Source organism: Staurois parvus, unplaced genomic scaffold (genome assembly GCF_062004578.1).
Source record: "Staurois parvus isolate SC_StPar_1 unplaced genomic scaffold, SC_StPar_1.0 ptg001157l, whole genome shotgun sequence".
Taxonomy (NCBI): domain Eukaryota; kingdom Metazoa; phylum Chordata; class Amphibia; order Anura; family Ranidae; genus Staurois; species Staurois parvus.
The window spans coordinates 238,504-259,733 of NW_028318953.1; the positions used below are offsets into that span (position 1 = coordinate 238,504).

General features: G+C 41.6%; 1 protein-coding gene across 3 annotated transcripts in view; it reads right to left on the reverse strand.

The window, feature by feature from the left end:
* Positions 1–21,230, reverse strand: part of DPF1 (double PHD fingers 1) — a 232,378-nt gene that overhangs the window by 66,698 nt on the left and 144,450 nt on the right. For all 3 annotated transcript variants that reach the window (XM_089659439.1, XM_089659437.1, XM_089659438.1), the window contains exons 4-7: positions 20,366–20,493; positions 15,922–16,011; positions 10,936–11,014; positions 9,006–9,137 (exon numbers count right to left, since the gene is read on the reverse strand). In XM_089659439.1, the coding sequence (XP_089515565.1) occupies positions 9,006–9,137; positions 10,936–11,014; positions 15,922–16,011; positions 20,366–20,493 (429 nt within the window). The remainder of the gene's footprint in view (positions 1–9,005; positions 9,138–10,935; positions 11,015–15,921; positions 16,012–20,365; positions 20,494–21,230) is intronic.

Consider the following 21,230-nt stretch of genomic DNA (forward strand, 5'->3'; position numbering starts at 1 on the left):
CCGAACCCCGCATTCACTATATCCGCTCTCCCCGGACCCTGCATTCACTATATCTGGTTTCCCACAGTACACAGAACATGGAAATGAAATTATTTTAGTAAATATAAACTGCTGAATACCTTTTCTCATCAGCAGTATATACAGTCAGGTCCATAAATATTGGGACATCGACACAATTCTAACATTTTTGGTTCTATACACCACCACAATAGATTTGAAATGAAACGAACAAGATGTGCTTTAACTGCAGACTGTCAGCTTTAATTTGAGGGTATTTACATCCAAATCAGGTGAACGGTGTAGGAATTACAACAGTTTGCATATGTGCATCCCGCTTGTTAAGGGACCAAAAGTAATGGGACAATTGGCTTCTCAGCTGTTCCATGGCCAGGTGTGTGTTATTATCTCATTATCCCAATTACAGATAAAAGGTCCAGAGTTCATTTCAAGTGTGCTATTTGCATTTGGAATCTGTTGCTGTCAACTCTCAAGATGAGATCCAAAGAGCTGTCACTATCAGTGAAGCAAGCCATCATTAGGCTGAAAAAACAAAACAAACCCATCAGAGAGATAGCAAAAACATTAGGCGTGGCCAAAACAACTGTTTGGAACATTCTTAAAAAGAAGGAAGGAACGCACCGGTGAGCTCAGCAACACCAAAAGACCCGGAAGACCACGGAAAACAACTGTGGTGGATGACCGAAGAATTATTTCCCTAGTGAAGAAAACACCCTTCACAACAGTTGGCCAGATCAAGAACACTCTCCAGGAGGTAGGTGTATGTGTGTCAAAGTCAACAATCAAGAGAAGACTTCACCAGAGTGAATACAGAGGGTTCACCACAAGATGGAAACCATTGGTGAGCCTCAAAAACAGGAAGGCCAGATTAGAGTTTGCCAAATGACATCTAAAAAAGCCTTCACAGTTCTGGAACAACATCCTATGGACAGATGAGACCAAGATCAACTTGTACCAGAGTGATGGGAAGAGAAGAGTATGGAGAAGGAAAGGAACTGCTCATGATCCTAAGCATACCACCTCATCAGTGAAGCATGGTGGTGGTAGTGTCATGGCGTGGGCATGTATGGCTGCCAATGGAACTGGTTCTCTTGTATTTATTGATGATGTGACTGCTGACAAAAGCAGCAGGATGATGTAAATACCCTCAATTTAAAGCTGACAGTCTGCAGTTAAAGCACATCTTGTTCGTTTCATTTCAAATCCATTGTGGTGGTGTATAGAGCCAAAAATGTTAGAATTGTGTCGATGTCCCAATATTTATGGACCTGACTGTAGCAGTCTTTTGACTTCTATCAGTATCCAGCTGAGTACTGGTTAACACTTGTAGAAGTTTTCATTCTCCTCTCACTATCATATGAGGCTGCATAAAACCTGACCCTCTGTCTGGACAGTGCTGATTGACTCTGTGCTGATCACATGCACTCTCCCAAGAAAAAAAAAACTCTCTAGCAGTACACATCAAACTGAGCATGTGCAGCTTGCCCCCAAGGCTCTGCTATATCAGAAGATGAGTTGGAGACAATGGAACAAGGGAAGGATCAGAAAAGACAGGTTCAAACACACTTTTTAAAAATGTGGAGGATTAACACCTTAGGTTCCACATAGTTCATAAAGTGCACAAAATAAGTACAGTGAAGGAAATGCGTATTTGATCCCCTGCTGGTTTTGAATGTTTGCCCACTCACAAAGAAATGATCAGTCTAAAAATCGAATGTTCGGTGTATTGTAACACTGAGAGATAGAATAGCAACAAAAAATTCAAAAGAAATACATGTCTAACAAAAGATGCACTGATTTGCATGTTCATGAGGGAAATAAGTATTTGATCCCCTATCATTCAGCAGGATTTCTGGCTAACAGGTGTCTTCCATACAGGTAACAAACTGAGATTAGAAGCAGTCTCTTAAAGGGAGTAATCTCATTTTGTTACCTGTATAAAAGACACCTGTTCACAGGAACAATCAAACAATCAGATTCCAAACTCTCCACCACGGCAAAGACCAAAGAGCTGTCCAAGGATGTCAGGGACAAGATTGTAGACCTACACAAGGCTGGACTGGGCTACCAAACTATCGCCAAGCAGCTTGGTGAGAAGGTGACAACAGTTGGTGCAATCATTCGCAAATGGAAGAAACATAAAACATTGGCAAAAATCACTTATGATGATAAATGGACCCCTCTCCAAGGCAACACCACCAGCTCTCAGCTTCTCGTTCCAGCTCTGTGACAAAGTCGGATATGACGAAACGTGTTTGTGCGTGGTTACACGGCAGTCAGCTGTGATGTCAGGACACTGAGGCTTAAGCGATGTGGTAACTAACCCTTAGTGTTCAGGGGTGTGAGATCTCGCTGTATAGTTAGTATCTGACGCCATTTTATGAGATATGCTGTCAGGGATGCGGGTGTGACCAGAGATGTGTGTACTGACACAGGGAAACACAGGCTTCAGATACGGTATAAATAAGACAATTTATTGAGACTAACAATACAAATATAAACGCAGTGCACCAAACCCCAAGCTAACACAAATACATACAACAAGGTGAAACATACCCAAACCTAAACTGATATAGATACAAAGGTACATACACATATAGAGCACAACGTCGTCAGGCAGGCCGGGCCGATAACTATCGGGCAGGTAGGTACAGGAGGAGCAGGCGGAGAGTAGTCAGGGTCACAAGCCAGGGATCAAACAGGAGAAGTCAGCAGAGGTCAGGATCAGGCAGGGTCGGCAACAAGTCAGGCAGGAACAGGAATGCAGGTTACAAGGTACAGGGGCCCATGGAAAAACACACACCAAGGCACAGACTGCAGGTCTGGCCATCCCTTAAATACACCACCTGCAATCAGCCCCAGATGATGGCTAATTGCCGAAGTGAACCTCTGGTTGTTGAGAGCACCCGCTGGCCAGCCCTGGTACTGCAGCCCACAAGGCAGGTGAGTCCCACCACTATTGGCAAGTCCATTCCTGACATAGGCAAAATCATTTTAAAATGTGAGTGAATTTCTTTTAATAAACGTGTTGTAAGTAGAAGTACTACACCATTTAAGGTATTTCTGTTTTCCTTCTATATTATAAATAACACATGAGCCGCATTGAGAAGCTGAGAGCTTGTGGTGTTGCCTTGGAGGGGAGTCTATTTACCATCATAAGCGATTCTTGCCAGTCTTGGCAATATTACCCGGTGAGTGATATTCTGAAGGGAGAAGGGATCGCACAATCACCTGTGGAGGTTTAATATTATTTCGCTTCTGGAAACAAGAGGAACACATTTGCTTTACTTGTGCACTTTATGGACACTATACTTAATGAACTTAATGTTTGAATTATGGACACTATATAGATTTATTTGATGCTTGAGTTCTTTGCGCTTCTGTTAGAAGTTTGTTGTGCGCAGCACTAATTGGTATTTCACCTTTGGTTTTATATTTAGATTGTAAGTAGCAGCAGAGACTATTTATTTGTTATATTGGATTGCTCTAAGGCATGATGTTTTGGGTTTGTGCAACCATTTGTTAACTTACAAAAGTCATTCAAATTTCACATGTTGGTAGAGTAAGGCTCTATGTACACGGGACGTTTGGAAAACACTACTGAACGATGGAAACTGACTGTTGGAAAACGTACATTGAAAAACGTCTGTTTAGCCGCGTTTGCATACCGCGTTTATGTGCGTTTGCGTTTGAAAGCGTTTTTTAAAGATAACATCAGGAGACATTCTAAAATGCCCAGAATGCACTGAAAAACAGTAAATAATTAACTATTTCAGACATTTTGAGAGAAATAGATAGAGCAGAAGCAGAGAGAGCAGTATGTGTTGAGATGACCTGTCTTTTCTGGTTGTATTCACTATGGATCTCATCATGAGCAATGTGGTGCGTCCTACATTTTTTCCTTCACGCAAAAACTGACTGCGCTGGTGTACTGGGTCCATTTGAATACATGGAAAACACTTTGCATGCATTTCTGATGATGAAAAAAGGCTCTGGACAGTATTTGGATATGGAACAGTTAAAAAAACGCTTCTAAATGCAAACGCTTATAAACGCGTTAGCCGCATTTACAAGTGTTTGAAACGCTGATAAAATCTACTCCTGAACGCAAGTTTGGTGCGTTCAAAAAAACAACTGTAAACTGCCTGTAAACAACTGTAAACGAAGATGTGTACATGGACACATAGGAAAACATTAGGGAGAGTTCAGGGGCTGCTGAAAAAAATGCAGAAAAGCTCCTAAACGCGAGTTTGTCAGCTGCAGTGTACATGGACCCTAACTCGTCCTCTATAGTATTCTATTCTATTATAGAATACTATTCTTCTTTTCATTGCAGGTAAATAATGGATTTCAAGCAAAAGCAAGTGCTGTCCTTGAGATCTTGAAGGAGACCCCTGACTGTCCAACATCCACAGATGGCTACAGAATGTTTACCAAGATGACACCATTCACAAGAGCAATGCCTTGTCATTGGAGACCCTTGTCAATGATGTAATCTCCGTAAACATTCAGCAGCCTTCTGTGGATGTCAGACAGCCTGCACCCCTCCTTTGTCAAGAACTCAATATTGGCACGTTAATTCTGCTTGGAATTCTTAATTTACCTCCAATGAATGAGAAGAACAAGAAGAATTACTATAGATCAGTGTTTCTCAACTCCAGTCCTCATGGACCCCCAACAGGTCATGTTTTCAGGATTTCCATTATTTTGCACAGGTGATTTGATCAGTTTCACTGCCTTAGTAATTACCACAGCTGTTTCATCTGAGGGAAATCCTGAAAACATGACCTGTTGGGGGTCCATGAGGACTGGAGTTGAGGAACACTGCTATAGATGAAGTTATTCTACCAACATCAACACACCAAGTTAATTAAAAAGTTATGCCCACTTCCTTTTTTTAAAAAGAAAACTCCTACCAACTATTCATAATGAATCCTGCTAAAGCTGGGCCAGTACATGACGGATCCTGACTGGTTGGTGGGTTACTGCATTTAGGAATTAGCAAATAGCAATTCGTTATTAACCACTTAAGAGCCACCCCATAGCAGATATACTGCTACAGGGCGGCTCTGCTGCGCAAAATAATAAATATATGAGATTTTGCATTTCCAGGTAGGAGGCGAACGCGCCGCCCTACCTGCGCCGCTGTTGGCTGCTAGATATGTAATTCACCAGGTCCCAACTGGCAATTCCCGGCCGTAACTCGGTGATCGTCGCCAGGGCTGAGAGGGGAGAGATCTCTATGTAAACAACACAGATCTCTCTCCTGTCAGCATGGGCATGCTGCTTTGTATTTCTCTGCTCACAGAGTGACACAAAGCAGCATGTCTCCCAAGTAAAACACAACACAGCACACAAAGTAAAACACACACAGCACACAGTTAACCCTTTGATCGGCCCAGATGTTAACCCCTTCCTGCCCAGTGTCATTAGTACAGTGTCAGTGCGTTTTATTAGCCCTAATCACCGTATTTGTGTCACTGGAGATGTCAGTTGCAGTTAGTCAGTTCCCAACCAGTGTAAGAATGCCCGCCGCAGTCCCGCTATAAGTCACTGATCGCCGCCATTACTAGTATGAAAAAAAAATAACAATAAAAATTCCAGTATACATAACGCCCTTTGTAGACGTTATAACTTTCACGCAAACCAATTAATATACACGTATTGGGATTTGTTTTTAGCAAAGACATGTAGCAAAATACATTTTGGACTAAATTTATGAAGAAATTTGATTTTTAAAATTTTTTTTATTTTATAGCAAAAAGTTAAAAATATTGTTTTTTTTTTCAAAATTGTCAGTCTTTTTTTTTTGCTTATAGCGCAAAAAATTTAAACAGCTAAGGTGAACAAATACCACCGAAAGAAAGCTCTATTTGTGCGGAAAAAGGACATAAATTTCATTTGGGTGCAGCATTGCATGACCGCGCAATTATCAGTTAAAGTAACACAGCGCATATCGCAAAACATGGCCTGGTCAGGAAGGGGGGTAAATGTTCTGGAGAGTAAGTGGTTAAATAAGGTCATATCTGAACATACAAACAACAAAACAGTGCAGGGGAAACACACTGGAATCTGATTGTACAATCTCCTTTAGACCTACTAACAACTATGTCATACAAAAGCTTGCCTGATTAGATACAGGCTGATTGGCTTATTATATTAGGGCTCGTTCACACTTGACTGTTTTTCCAACTCTTGCCAAACGCCCCTATAGCGTTTGACAAGCGTTGGTCTGGCATTTGCGGAGCGTTTTTTAACGCTCCGCAAACGTCGCATGCGCGGTTTAGCAGTGGTTGCTAGGCATTTGCCAAGCGTTAAGAACGCCCCACAAACGCCTATAATGCAGTTTGAATGGTGTTAACGCTCCGCAAACGCCCTGCAACCACGTCGCAACCGCACCGCAAATGCCGGCTGGGCATTTGCGGAGCGGCACCATAAACTTGAATAGGAGGCTTCAACTCCTCCTGACTCGACCAGAGGCGTCCGTTTTGCTGCGACGCTGACGCTCCTGTGTGAACAGCACCATGTGCTGCAATGTGCAGAATTTTCGCAGGCGTTTGGGAAACGGTAAGAACACTTCCCAAACACCTGTCTGCAGCTTGCAAACAAGGCTAGTGTGAACGTAGCCTTACAGATTAGGATTTTGACAAATCTTAAATTGTTTGTACAAAGACTGCATGGTTAGTATGTAACGTGTGGTCAGCTTTAGGAGTAAGACATATTGAGAGACAGTTCACACTATCAGTGCTCTCTGAACTGCAATCCGTGTTTATTGCTAACCTTCCCATAGACACCCTCCTAAACCTTGTAGACGGCCTTCCCAGAAGAGTTGAAGCTGTTATATTTGCAAAGGGCGGGGCCAACTCAATATTGAACCCTACGGACTAAGACTGGGATGCCATTAAAGTTCATGTGTGTGTAAAGGCCGGCCAACCAATACTTTTGGCAATATAATGTATATATAATTTTCTTTGCACTTGGATCGATCGGTTTATCTGATATTCAGATATTTAAATATACTGTCATTTGTAAGGTTGTCTGTATTAGATCAGCGCTGTTATTGTATCATATTTATTTGTAAGGGTCATTATATTTATATATGCAGTAGCTGCTGATTGATTCACTTAAAGTGTTACTAAACCCACAACAGTACAATCAGCCTGTATATTCAGTCAAGCATGCTTGTTATACTCACTGTGGAACCTATGGGGTTAATCCTCTGCATTGTGTAAAAAGGCTGTTTGATCCTGTCTTGCCTGACCTTCTCCTGTGTCTACTGTCCCCAATATCACTACTGCTAGTACAGAGCACTAGGAGACACTCTGCACATGCTCAGTTTGGTGGGTATTGCTAGAGAGTTTTTTTTTTTTATTTTTTTGTGAGGGTGCATGTGATCGGCACAGGGCCAATCAGCACTGTCCAGAGGGTCAGGGGTCATGCAGCTTCATAGGACAGTTAGAGGAGAATTAAAACTCCTCCTACAAGCTTTAACCAGTGCTCTGCTGGACACTGATAGAAGACACAAGACCGCTCTAACTGCTGATGAGAAAAGGCATTTAGCAGTTTATGTTTACTAAAATAATTGCATTTCCATGTTCTAAGTACTGTGGGAGACCAGATATAAGGAATGCAGGGTCCGGGGTTTTGGTAACATTTTAGGTTTTTACCACATATTTGATGTTGCTAGGGTTTCTAAATCGTAGCGTGGAAGGGTTTAATAATTATTTTTTTCATGCGGTTTTACTGACTCTCAACCACACATGGTGTAAATAAGATTCAGGTGGGCAGTATTTCAAATCAAACTGAAGGACATTGGGGAATGCAGGTAGAAAGTTCAGGGCTAATGTTAAAAAGTATTATTTTATTAAAAGAGTAGTGGATGCTTGGAACAGAATTCCAGGACAGGTAATAAGTCGATTGACATTAAAATGTCACTAAACCTACATCATAAAAAACTATCAATAAATGCTGTATTACATGCTGTTCATACTCACTCAATCACTATGAGATTCGTTTTCTGTATTCTGCAAAAAAACTGGTTGATCCTGCTGTTCTCTATCTTCCCTTTCTGTCCAAATCCCCAATGCAGATAGGGATTTTGCAGCGCAGTGTTGGCAGCTCTGCACATGCTCAGTTTTCAGTGATTTCTATGTAGAGCATTTCCTCACTATCACATCTGAGCAGCCCACGTGACTATAGAGTCACACATGTGGGCGTATACACAGTGGTAAATGACAGCCCACTACCTCCTTCCTCCTCCATGCCTGCCCAGTAACCAGCTAAACACAAAGGGGGGGGTGGGATATTACATCTTGATTGATGGAGGCTTCACCTCCTTCTTAATCTAAGACACAGGCTGGAGGGACGTGGCACAGCCTGTGACTGTCAGAAATCCCCCCCACACCACGTTACTGCCAAAAACTAATAAAGATTTGATGCAAAATATATATTTGTACGAGAATATAAAACAGTTTACTGATATAAATTATTTATTTTTACTTAGATTTTACTTGTATTTCTCAGATTTTACTTGTATTCCAAAGGCAGTTTTTTTTTTTTTTTTTGACAAGTGACCTGCAGCAGAGGACTACAAGCTCCTGGGAAAGAGCTGGGTCATGTGACTGCTGTAAACCGATTAGGAAAAAGTTACTAAGATTTTTTTTTTTATTAATTAAAATAGTTAGTGCCATCATCCATACACAGAAATAGAAGGGACAATATAAATTAAACAGTGTGTGTTCAGTATCACTTTAAATGAATTGAAATATGCTTGGGCTAAATATAGATTAATCCTCAGAAAAAAACTTACAAAAAAAAAATTAAAATAAAAACAACCCTCTTCCAAAAAAAAGGACAGACGCAAAAGACCACTTAATCTTTTTCAGCCGTCACTTTTCTATGGGTCACTTTGCGATCTCAGACAAAAATACTGCTTCTCTAACACACAGGTTCTCACCTCCTCCATCTAGGAAGGTGATATTACTCACGTTTGTGGTTATTTTTCCTGTGGAAAGGGATAAGATATCTCTCTGCGTTCTCCTCACCCTCTTCCTCGGCCAGGTGAGTATGGGTGTAGTGGTAGCTGAGACCAGGCCGGTTCTTGTATCTCTTGCCACAAACTGGAAAAGAAACATAACTTACCATCAACCACTGCTACTAAACCAAAGAGGCACGCTTCAACTTATACAAAGCATGCAGCTTTTACAAAATATATGTCAGGAGCAGGGGCGGACTGACCATTTGGAAACTCAGGCACTGCCCGAGGGCCCGGGGTCAGTAGGGGGCCCCATGAGATGCCCCTGGAACCTTTTTTATAGGCTTTTTGAGTTTGGGCAAGGACACAGGGGCCCCATGATCCCCTATTGCCCGGGGGCCCCATGAGTTGTCAGTCCGCCCCTGGTAAGGACTAATATGGACACTACACTCTAAAGAGACTAATAGCTGCTAGAACAGCCTTTCTCAATCTTTTTACGACAGAGGAACTCTTTATCTAGTTTTTAGCTCTCAGGGAAGCCCTACTAAAATAATTAGACCTACACCTACAGCTCATGGTACATCCGCCTGATCAGCAGGTTGTAAACAGTTTTAAACAATGGGGTTTACCAATAATTGTACAATTAAAGTGACACTAAATTATGTCCTCAGGCCTGTTTCACATGGGCTTCAGCTTGTATAAGAGCAGTGTGAACAGCAAGCTTTGACAAAGCATTTGCAGAGCTTTCAGCAAGCTTTGTTGAAGCTTTTAAAGTACCATTCAGCTCCAGTTTGTAAATGTTGAACACAGATCCTAATGGGAGTGCTGATTGCCACTTTAAACAAGCTGCTAGCAGGCTTTAGCACTTTTTGAAGTTTGTTGAAAGCCTGTTGAAGCTTGCTAGCAGCGAGCTTAAAATGGCAATCAGCGCTCCCATTAGAATATGTGTTCAACATTTTCAAAGTGGAGATGGATGGTACTTTAAATACTTCAACAAAGCTTGCTGAAACCTTTGCAAATGCTTCTTATACAAGATGAAGCATGTGTGAAACAGGCTCTCCAAAAATAATCCATACTTTAGTTGTGGTTGTGAGAACTGCTCTATACACACCACACACCCCATAATTCATAGTCCATCTCGGGAGTAAGCAAGAGAGGGTGGCTAAGTTCCTACATACAGTGGGACCATGGAGAATGAATGTAGCCACCTTCTAACAGGAAGTCAGGTCACAGCAGCAAAAAACAGGAAATTGAAGATTTGGAGGCAGCTGAGAACAATTGAAAAAGCTCTTTTGAGTTAATGATACATACTTGAATAGAGTTTTATTTTTAAAGCAGAATTGAATGTATATATATTAGTGGTCAGGAAAGGTCACATTGGTGGTCACTATAGGTAGGAGATCAATCTGTCACTGTTCTACTCAAGGAATCCCCACAACCTCTGGAGGAACTCATGGGATCCTGGCTTAGAAAAACTATACTTGACTGTGACACTCACACAATGAGTCCAGAAATCAAATGTAAAAGTATTCTAATTATTTGTCAGTGCATATACCTACATAGCTGGCCTTTTAGAAATGATTACGACTAATACAAGAATGCATAATTAAAACCAGTTTTTATCAATGGCTTCTGCTTACTGTTTACTGTAACAGCTTCAGCTTGGTCTCCTACCCATGTGAGAACCCCTTCTAATATGTTTCGCCCAGTAAGGCCTTAATCTATGATTTCTACCATTGATAGGAGACCAAGCTGTAACAATATTTTACTAAGAAGAGCTCACTATTTGTCGAGGCAGTGTGTGGATGGGCGCCATTTTGCAGTCCTTGATGTATCTGATGAGCCAGTATTCAACTTGACCAGAACCTGCAAACACTATGGCCACTCACTGGGATAACAGATTGGGGCATTCAAGCTGTATCTATAGTTTTTGGTCCACTTACTGTCACACACATAAGGTTTGTCTCTATCTTCTAAGGTGGAAGGATCTTGTCTCTTCTTCAAGCCACCAATTCCACAGGCCTATGGAAAAAAAATCATGTTAACTGATGTAGTCTGATACATTCTCCTAATATTGCACACGCTCTGCACATCTTCCATATCCCCTACTTATACTGCAGCACCCTCCCCTCAGGCAGGAGACCTGACTTTTCTCTGCTGCAGCAATATTTACAGGTCTTATCCCTACCCCATCCTGTGACTGGACAGTGAAAGAAGAAGCAGCAGACTAACGAGTTCATCCCTCTGTCACTCTGCTCTCTCCTTTTATCAGCATGCTTCTTACACTGCAGCACTATCCCCTCGGGAAGGAGACCCCATTTTTCTCTGCTGTGGTTGAGTAACAACCACAAGTCTCGTCCCTTCCCCAGCCCGTGGCAGGACAGTGAAAGAAGAAGCAGCAAACGAATGAGTTCATCTAGGTGTTATCTAAAGAGATGTCACAGCAAAAACTCCCTGCCTTTCTTTCTAACCAAAACTTTGAATGAATCAATCCTCTGCTGGGCCATGCTCTGCAATTGAGCTGGCAGCTTCAGGTGGCACTGATGGAGGCACAGTGGGGGGTGGTACTGAGGTCAGATTATTAATACCGAATACACTGCTCTCAATGCAGTTCATTGTCGCTAAACCTGGTAATACCACAAGCTCAGCAGTATTGAGTTCCTTGCATGACCGCTGCTCTTGTCACACAGGCAGGGACAGCAGCCAAGCCTCTTCAAGCAGTATTAAACCCAAAAGCAAACATTTATTTATTGCAGCTTACCAATCCTTAGATGTGGTGGCACCATTAGTTTTCTTGTTTATGCTTTCCTTCATCTATTTTCACCTGCTGACCTGGACAGTAAGGCTAGGTTCACATCTGTGCGGGTGGTACGGTTGCAGATCCTCTCGAAAATCCGTGCAGCCGCACCACTCGCACAGAGGAATGCAGACCCGCGGGCGGGTGCCATTAGCCCACACTGGAAAAAGCAGCCATACTGGGAACCGAGCTTTCCGTGCGAGCTGCATTTTCAGAAGAGGTGCAGGGACTTCTTCCCTGCGTGTCACGGGGCACGGGAGTCCATTCAATTGAATGGGCTCTCGTGCCCATGCAAACCGCGGCCCACATATCTGCGAACCTAGGGTAAGTCTATTGTTTTTTAAAAGAACAAGCTCTCTTGCAGATTGTAGCAGTTACAGTGATGAGACAAATCATTTACCACTGACAGGGGTGCTTACAATGATTTGCTTATCAAGCAGTTACAGGGGTGCTATAGCTGCTTATAAAGTATGAGCTGGAGTTCAGCAATTTGTTAGTGTATCTAAATCTCCTAGTACATCTAACACGGCCCTCTCCCCAGACTGACAATGCTGCTGTCCCAATGTGCCCCCTGTGCTCATTCATCCACAGTGGGGCACTCTAATACAAGAGGTGTGTAACTGGCCAGGTCACAGTGGAAAATGGAAAAAAAACTAAAAAAAAAAAACTTACTGCAGCCATCACATCTAACGAATATTACATAAAATACATGAAATATATTACATTTTTTGGTTTTGGCTTTAATACCACTTTCAGTGACGTGGTTCTCACAAAAAGACAGATTCAGCGTCACTGAGCACAGCGCTGCTGGCCACTGATGCTACATGTGACAGGTACAGCGGCTGAGCAGGAAACTGGCAGGAAGCGTCAATGAGCTGAATGTTTGTGCTCTACCATCTGAGGTGGCCATCTGTTCCCCAGCATGGCCCTGCTCCATTGTCTCATTCAACTTAAGTATGTTTCAGCTTGAGCTATTGAGCTCAGTACATAATGGTAAGGAACGGACCTCCTGCGCTAGAAATGGGGCCCTATTACTATAGCTGCTGACACTTAACCTCCTACCAAAGTGAGTAAATTAACAATAAATAATACAAAGTGCAGCGCTGAATCATAAATGTCATATATAAAATAATAATAAATATATAAATACGTGCTCTAAAAATCTGTGCAAATAAAGTAAAGTGCAACACGTGTATTCCCACCGGGAACATTCAAAGTGTCAAAGTGATCACAGCAAATAATTCATCAAAATCACTCAAAATATAGACCACTCAAAATAAGTCCATATGTAAAATAGTGTCCAAAAAACTCAATCTTCATGCATGTGATGACAGGTGTCCACACTGTGTGAATCCAAACAATGGCTACAGTGGCCTCTCACCTCCTTACATTGACCCCACAGGGTCAGCTCTCCTTAGGATAAACCACCAATCTGATGTATCACCGGATCCTCCCCAGAGTCATATACTCTGTCAGCAGCTTCCTCCCCGGTTCATATATAAACAGAAAACTTTCATAGTGTAAAACTGTATTTATTCAATCTATATATAATAAGAATGCCCACTCACATTTAGATCTTCAATATCAGGCTCCTATACCTCATGCTATGAATGCCTTGCATGGGTATTTGATATAGGGGTTTCAAATATGGCCGCCACGCCGGAAATGACGTCACCGCGCTCCCAGAATCCTCCTCGCGTACCGACGCGTTGCGTCACGATAGACACGTGACTTCCTCAAGGTAGAACTGACAGAGTATATGACTCTGGGGAGGATCCGGTGATACATCAGATTGGTGTTTTATCCTAAGGCGAGCTGACCCTGTGGGGTCAATGTAAGGAGGTGAGGGGCCACTGTAGCCATTGTTTGGATTCACACAGTGTGGACACCTGTCATCACATGCATGAAGATTGAGTTTTTTGGACACTATTTTACATATGGACTTATTTTGAGTGGTCTATATTTTGAGTGATTTTGATGAATTATTTGCTGTGATCACTTTGACACTTTGAATATTCCCGGTGGGAATACACGTGTTGCACTTTACTTTATTTGCACATTTGCACAGATTTTTAGAGCACGTATTTATATATTTATTATTATTTTATATATGACATTTAGGATTCAGCGCTGCACTTTGCATTATTTATCAGTACATAATGGGCTTTTGAACACAAAATATAAGAAAAATAAGAAAGAACAGGAAAAAAGTGAAAAGATTCAATGGCTTCACCAGCTGGCTGCCTGTAAGGACATATTAAAGCCCAACGTAAAAATTATCCCTCGCAGTGTGGTTGCGCCTGCACTGTAAGGGTTAATTGCTAGTTTACGTCTTGGGGGTTTAGAAAAGAAGATCTAATTGGCCAATTCTCTGCGCTACTAGACCCCACAGCATCATCTCCCCATCTTGATGACGTCCAGCTATCTAAAGTCCTGACGTCATCAAGACCAATGCAGGGTCCATTAGCCCTGCACAAGATGTGAAGACACCGAGGGGCACTTCACTGCTGGAGCATGGAGGAACGCTGTCTGCCGGGGAGTGGAGGGAAAGGTAGGTAGGGAGAGGTAGGTAAACACTACACAAGCAGGTAACCCTTGCAATGTGGGTACAGCCCCACTGCAAGATTAAATGTTCATATTTTCTGAAGTTGGGCTTTAATATTCAAATGCCATTGTTATTAAAAGAAATGTTTTTAAAAATGAAATCTTTTAGTCCTGAGTATATTAAATAAAGAATTGTCTACATGGACACATCATCATCATCATCATCATCAGCTATTCTAGGGTGCATAAAGCCTATTGTTCAAAAGACACAATTATATTATTCAATGTACTTCTAATATGGCGATATAGTACTGCGAAAATTTCTGACCCCCCCCCTTTAAAAGAATATGTCCTCACTCCTACACTCCTCTGCCACCCACTCTGCCTCTTATTTTCATGTTTCTGCCTCTTGGCTCGTCATCCCACATCAACTTATGTTGTAATGAAGGATATTTGTTAAACTAGCACAGGCTGAAAATGGGAGAATTTCAGCTTTTCTTTTTTTTCTTTGAATGCTTGTTTTTATTTATTTATTACAGGTACTTATATAGTGCCATCAATTTACGCAGCACTTTACATATATTGTACATTCACATCGGTCCCTAACCCTCAAGGGGTGTACAATCAAAGGCACCTAACTTGCATTAATTCATACACATACTAGAGCCAATTTAGCCCCGGTTCACATATCTGCGTTCCTGCGGTTCGCGTTTTGCGCAGGTACGAGAACCCATTCATTTGAATGGACTCCCGTGCCCCGGGACACGCAGGGAGGAAGTCCCTGCACTTCTTTGGAAACCACAGCCTGCACAGAAACCTCGGTTCCCAGTACGGCTGCATTTTCCAGTGCGGGCTAATGGCACCCGCCCGCGGGTCCGCATTCCTCTGTGCGAGTGGTGCGGCTGCTCGGATTTTCACGCGGATCCGTAACCGCATCACCCGCACAGATGTGAACCTAGCCTTACTGTCCAGATCAGCAGGTGAAAATAGATGAAGGAAAGCATAAAAAAGAAAACTAATGCCGCCACCACATCTAAAAATTGGTAAGCTGCACTTCTTTGGAAACCGCAGCCCGCACAGGAAACTCGGTTCCCAGTGCGGTTGCGATTTCCAGTGCGGGCGGCATGCCATTAGAATTAATGGCACCCGCCCACGGGTCCGCATTCGTCTGTGCGGGTCGTGTGGCTGAACAGATTTTTGTGCTGATCCACAGCGGCACCACCCACACAGATGTGAACCTAGTCTTAGACAGGAGCCAATTAACCTACCAGCATGTCTTTGGAGTGTGGGAGGAAACCAGAGTACCCAGAGGGAAGTCATACAGGCACAGGGAGCAAATGCTATTTATAAAAACTGCTATGCATGGTAAATAAATAGCAAAATGAAAGTTTTTTTTATTATTATTATTTTTTTTTAGCAAAGATCCAGAGAAGAGCTGTTTACAGCCCATACTAATATTATTGTCCTCCGATGTCTTTTCTATTTCACCGTCTTTTCCCCATTCTACCTTTCACTTCTGCTAAGGTTTTCCTCCACCCTCTTCTCGACCCACAGTATCTCCTCTTCCATTTTTCTCTGAGTGCCCTACCTTTCCTTTGGCTCTGTTCTTGCGTTTTGGGGTATCGTCTTCCAGATCATCAGCCTCTAGTTCGTGTGGAATGTCTCCAACTTGTGTCTTCTGGAACCACAGAAATCAGATTAAACTTCTCTTAAAGGAGAAGTGAACTTTTGACAAATATTGCAAAATTGCTGTTAATGTACAAATGTGATGCCAACAAATAAATGTAAAAAGAGAACTATTTGCAACGGAATGTATGGATTTAACTGTTTGACCTAAACAAGGCCAGTGTAGCAAGTGCACTCCAATCAAATGTAAAAATGTTGCAACAGACCTAGTTGCTGAATGCTAATAAATTTTTATCTCGGCATTCATGTTCCTCTAGTACAATCTCTATCGTTGTCGGCAAGGGCCTGGCCACATTTTAGGAAACTTGTTTAAAGTGTTTATACAGTTGTGCTCAAAAGTTTGCATACCCTGGCAGAAATCATGAAAATTTGGCATTGATATTGAAAGTTTGGTCATGCCAAAAAACTGTCTTTTATTTAAAGATAGTGATCATAGGAAGCCATTTATTATCGCATAGTTGTTTGGCTCCTTTTTAAATCGAAATGATAACAGAAATCACCCAAATGGCCCTGATCAAAAGTTTCCATCCCCTGGAATGTTTGGCCTTGGTATAGACACGCAAGGTGACACACATGGGTTAAAATGGCAATTAAAGGTTAATTTCCCACATTTGTGGCTCTTTAAATTGCAGTTAGTGTCTGTGTATAAATAGTCAATAAGTTTGTTAGCTCTCACATGGATGCACTCAGCAGACTAGTTACTGAGCCATGGGGAGCAGAAAAGAACTGTCAAAAGACCTGCATAACAAGATAATGGAACTTTATAAAAATGGAAAACGACATAAAAAGATATCCAAAGCCTTGAATATGCCAGTCATACTGTTCAATCACTTATGTAGAAGTGGAAAGTTCAGGGATCTTTTGATACCAAGCCATGGTCAGGTAGAAGAAAGACTGCAGCCACAACTGCCAGAAGAATTGTTCGGGATACAAAGAAAAATCCACACGTAACCTCAGGAGAAATACAGACTGCTCTGGAAAAAGATGGTGTGGTTGTTTGAAGGAGCACAATATGATATTTGAACAAAAATTAACTGCATGGTCGAGTTGCCAAAAAGAAGCCTTTACTGTGTCAATGTCACAAGGAAGCCCAGTGAGGCATGTAAAGGTGTTGTCGGGCATATTGTAACCTGGATTTTCTGTTGCATGTGGCATTTTCCAATGATGAAGTCACTGATCACGTCACAAAACGCAACAGAAGACCGAGCCACGAGATGTCATTACGCTTGGAAATGAGAGTTTGGCCATTTTAGACACTACTCCAGGGATAAGCAACCTTAAGGGGGCAATATACTTTTGGAATGGAAATTTAAACAAGCCATCTATCTGGTGCACTGGATATTACAAGTGCACCATTCTTGTGAGTGTTTTTAATCTTCCTGTAATAAATAATACCAAGTTACTCTGATACTGCACCATGAGATCTTTTTTGTTTTATTTTTCACATTGATTTGGAGTCTTGCGATCTTAAAGTAATACTTACCAATGAATTGGAGGAATATTGCCAGTTATTATACCCAGAGTGTTGGGAAAGCATGTTTGACCTTACCTTTGTGTGGGTCAAACCATGAGGTAAGTGGCAGCATTGGAAGCTGATGGTTCACTGTGGTGGACCACATCAGCAAGTTTATATTAGGACACATGACACATACATGTCACGAAACACGATATTTTGAAGTAATTTCTCACTAGATATTTTGGGACTTTTTATGAATTTTGCATTTGTTTATATTAATTTAATATATATGTGTTTGCATGGTTTTTTTATAGTATATATGAAGTTTATAGAGGAATTATGAATTATTAAGCTCTGTATGTATAAGGGAAGTTTGGATTTATTGTACTTTATCTATTCATATCATTAGTTATATCACTAATTGTGTATACATGCATTGGTTATTTAAAAATAAACAAATAAATACTTTTTTTTCAAATTTATATTATTCTAGACACATTTTAGTTGCGCTGCACTTTTTCCATATTTTCAATATTAATGGAAAAATTTCACAATTTCTGCCAGGGTATGCAAATGTTTGAACACAACTGTATGTCTTTCCATGAATAACCAATATCAACCTTATAAAGAATTGGTCTTCAGATACATCTAGTGCACCCGGGCAGATCGGTTAATAATCACTTCCCTAACATTCTGGGGTTCTAGAACCTTCATTTGCATATACACCTTGATCCCCAGACTGCTGTGTGTAGGGTGGTCCGGATCACCCCACCAAGCATAGAGTGCGTCCACTTCTGTCCGGAGACAGCTATATTCCCTAAGGCTTTTCTACCAGGATGTCTGACCCTTTTGCAGGTGTTCAGCCAAGATGTGCGTACAACAATTCTCACTTTCCCTGACTGCTATTTGCAACACTATATTCATGCCATTTCTCTAATTACTACACCATAAGGATCTCTCTTGTGGCCTTTTATCTCTTTAATTGCTCCCTCCATACATTTGGAGCTTCTCTAACCTTACAAATCAAACAACGTTGTGACAATGTATTGATGTGCTCTCCATTGAGATTTCTGTGTAGTACGCTGAGCTTTACATTGATGCCTATACCACACTCCTAACATTACATTCTGGCAGCACTGATGGCCCCTAATATGTCACCTTTACTGTGGTTTTCAGGTGTACTTTTTTGCTTACCCCTCTACAACAGAGAAACTCTTTCCATTAGATAGTTATCAGTAGCTCGGTGCCCTTTTATATCTACACCCAATAAAAAGCACTATTTACATTCATGGTTAAGGGTTAGGTTATGCCCACTAGTTATTAGCCCAGTTTACATCAATGGTTAGGAATCTTTTCACGCCACCTTAAAGTTTTCTTTACATTGGTGGTCAGAAGCCCTTTGTTGGTCAGCATTCACTCATAGACAGCTGCCAGGACTGAACAGAGTCCAGTACGTGGAACAGTGTGGCGCTGGCACGTTGGATCAGAGAGGCTCAGATCCCTGCCGGCGTACAGCAAAGGCTGCTCTGCCTTCACACCTCTGGGAGCTATGTTGGCTTTCTCTGCTGGATCAATATACAGGCAAGACGTTCACACGTATGAAGTCCAACCCAGCTGTAACAGTAGGGCACGTTAAACTAAGAGCGCCAATGAACAAAGCTAAGAGTAGGTGAGGATCTTCTAATGTTCTCACCAGGCCTATCTGCCCCCTGAGCCTGTGAAAGTGCAGAGCAGCTAATTTCTACTTTCTGAGCAGTGCCATTCCTCTGAACCAGTTCTGCCTTATCTGCAAACGAGATGGAAGCTGCACATGACAGAATAATGTGACAGAGGGCAAGAGTCTGCCAGAAGCAGTGACAATAACCTGAATGCAGTTGTAGCTATACATTTTTAAACTTAAGATAAACTGTCTGTTGAATGATCCAGATGTCTCTCCTCAACCGTGGGTGCTTGCAGAGGAGCCCGTCCACGCTCATAATCACCAGGAAACAGTTCAAAACCAGCTGCCTACCAATGATGTCACCTCTTTGTAAAACCTTTATTCAGCCACAAACAGCAGACAGGATTTATTTATTTCTTTCAGCTACTTATATAGCGCAGTCAATTTTACGCAGCGTTTTACACATATATATTGTAGATACACAGCAGTCCATAACCCTCAAGAGGTGTACAATCTAAGGTCCCTAACCTACATTCATATATACACATACTAGGGCCAATTTAGACAGGATTCAATTAACCTAACAGCATGTCTTTGGAGTGCCCGGAGCAAACCCACACATTACAGGGAGAACATGCAAATGCCAGGCAGGTGGTGCCATGGTCAGGATGTCCCTGTCCAGGGATCGCCTCTACCTGATGCGTTTCACCCTAATGGACTTATTCGTAATGAATTATGAAAAAGCCCATCAGGATAAAACCCATCAAGGATATGTGGTCACTGGAAGAGGACATCTTGTATGCTGTTTGAGACTGAATAAAGATTTTGCTAAGAAATGACGTCATCAGTGTGCGCCTGGTGTTAAGCTGTTTCCCTGCAGACGAACTGTCATCACATTTGCAGAATTAATGTAGGGGTCAAAACATGTTATATGGAAATGTTTTCACAACATGAGATGGATTCCACTGGTGGAAGTCTCTGTTTCTTTAGGTGGGACATTGGAAGGCTCAGTATTTGAACTGGATGCAGGAAAGAGCAGATATGACCTGGAACATGGTAAAATAGTGTGTGATATTATAGCAGACATCTTGAACAACCAAAAGGTGGCTGTGGAGGTGGGTGGGATGTGGTAATTTTTAATAGTGCAGGTGACACTCATATACTAAAAAAAAAACTGTGATTGTGGTACACAAGTGAACAAAGTTCAGGAAGCTAGCATATGACCCTTACCTGACAGTCGCTTACTACCTCCTCCTCTTTCAGTTCCAGCTTCTTATCCACCGTCTCTGCACACAATAAGGCTTCTAGGACTGGCCCCTCCGGCAAGCTGCTCTCTTTCTTCATAGGCACTTCATAGTCTGAGACAAAGAAATGGAGTTCAGCTTTCAGAGACTTTCCAATAGAATTTAATGGGAATGTATATATGGTAGTTTTTACATATTTATATTTATTACAGTATTACAGTCAGATCTACAACATGGTATACATAGTTAGATCCATATATAATTGGACCCAGGCACAATTTTAGATTTTTTCAGGTATTTACCAACACTTATTCAAGCTATAGTTATATAATGGATATGGGCTGAAAGTGCGCTCTCTCAGGTTTAATTTGAGAATATGTACAGTTGTGTTCAAAATAATAGCAGTCAGACATCACTAACCTGATCAATCACTGTTTTTGGTAGAAATGATATTTCTACATGGCAAAAAATTTACTAGAAGGTGTAGTAGAGTAATAGAATTCCAACAGACCCAACAGTCATGACATGCATGCTGCTGATTCGGTGTAATTGAATCACTAATTGGAAGGGACATGTTCAAAATAATAGCAGTGTGAAGTTCTATTAGAGAGGTTATTCATTCTTTGAAAAACAGGTGGCAATTATTGCCCTTATTTAAGGAAGGAAGGCAGCAAATGTTGTACATGCTGGTTACAGTGCATTTCTCTCTGAAATTCTGAGGAAAATGGGTCGTTCCACACATTGTTCAGAAGAACAGCGTACCTTGATTAAAAAGTTGATACGAGAGGGGAAAACATATAAAGAAGTGCAGAAAATGATAGGCTGCTCAGCTAAAATGATTGCAAATGCTT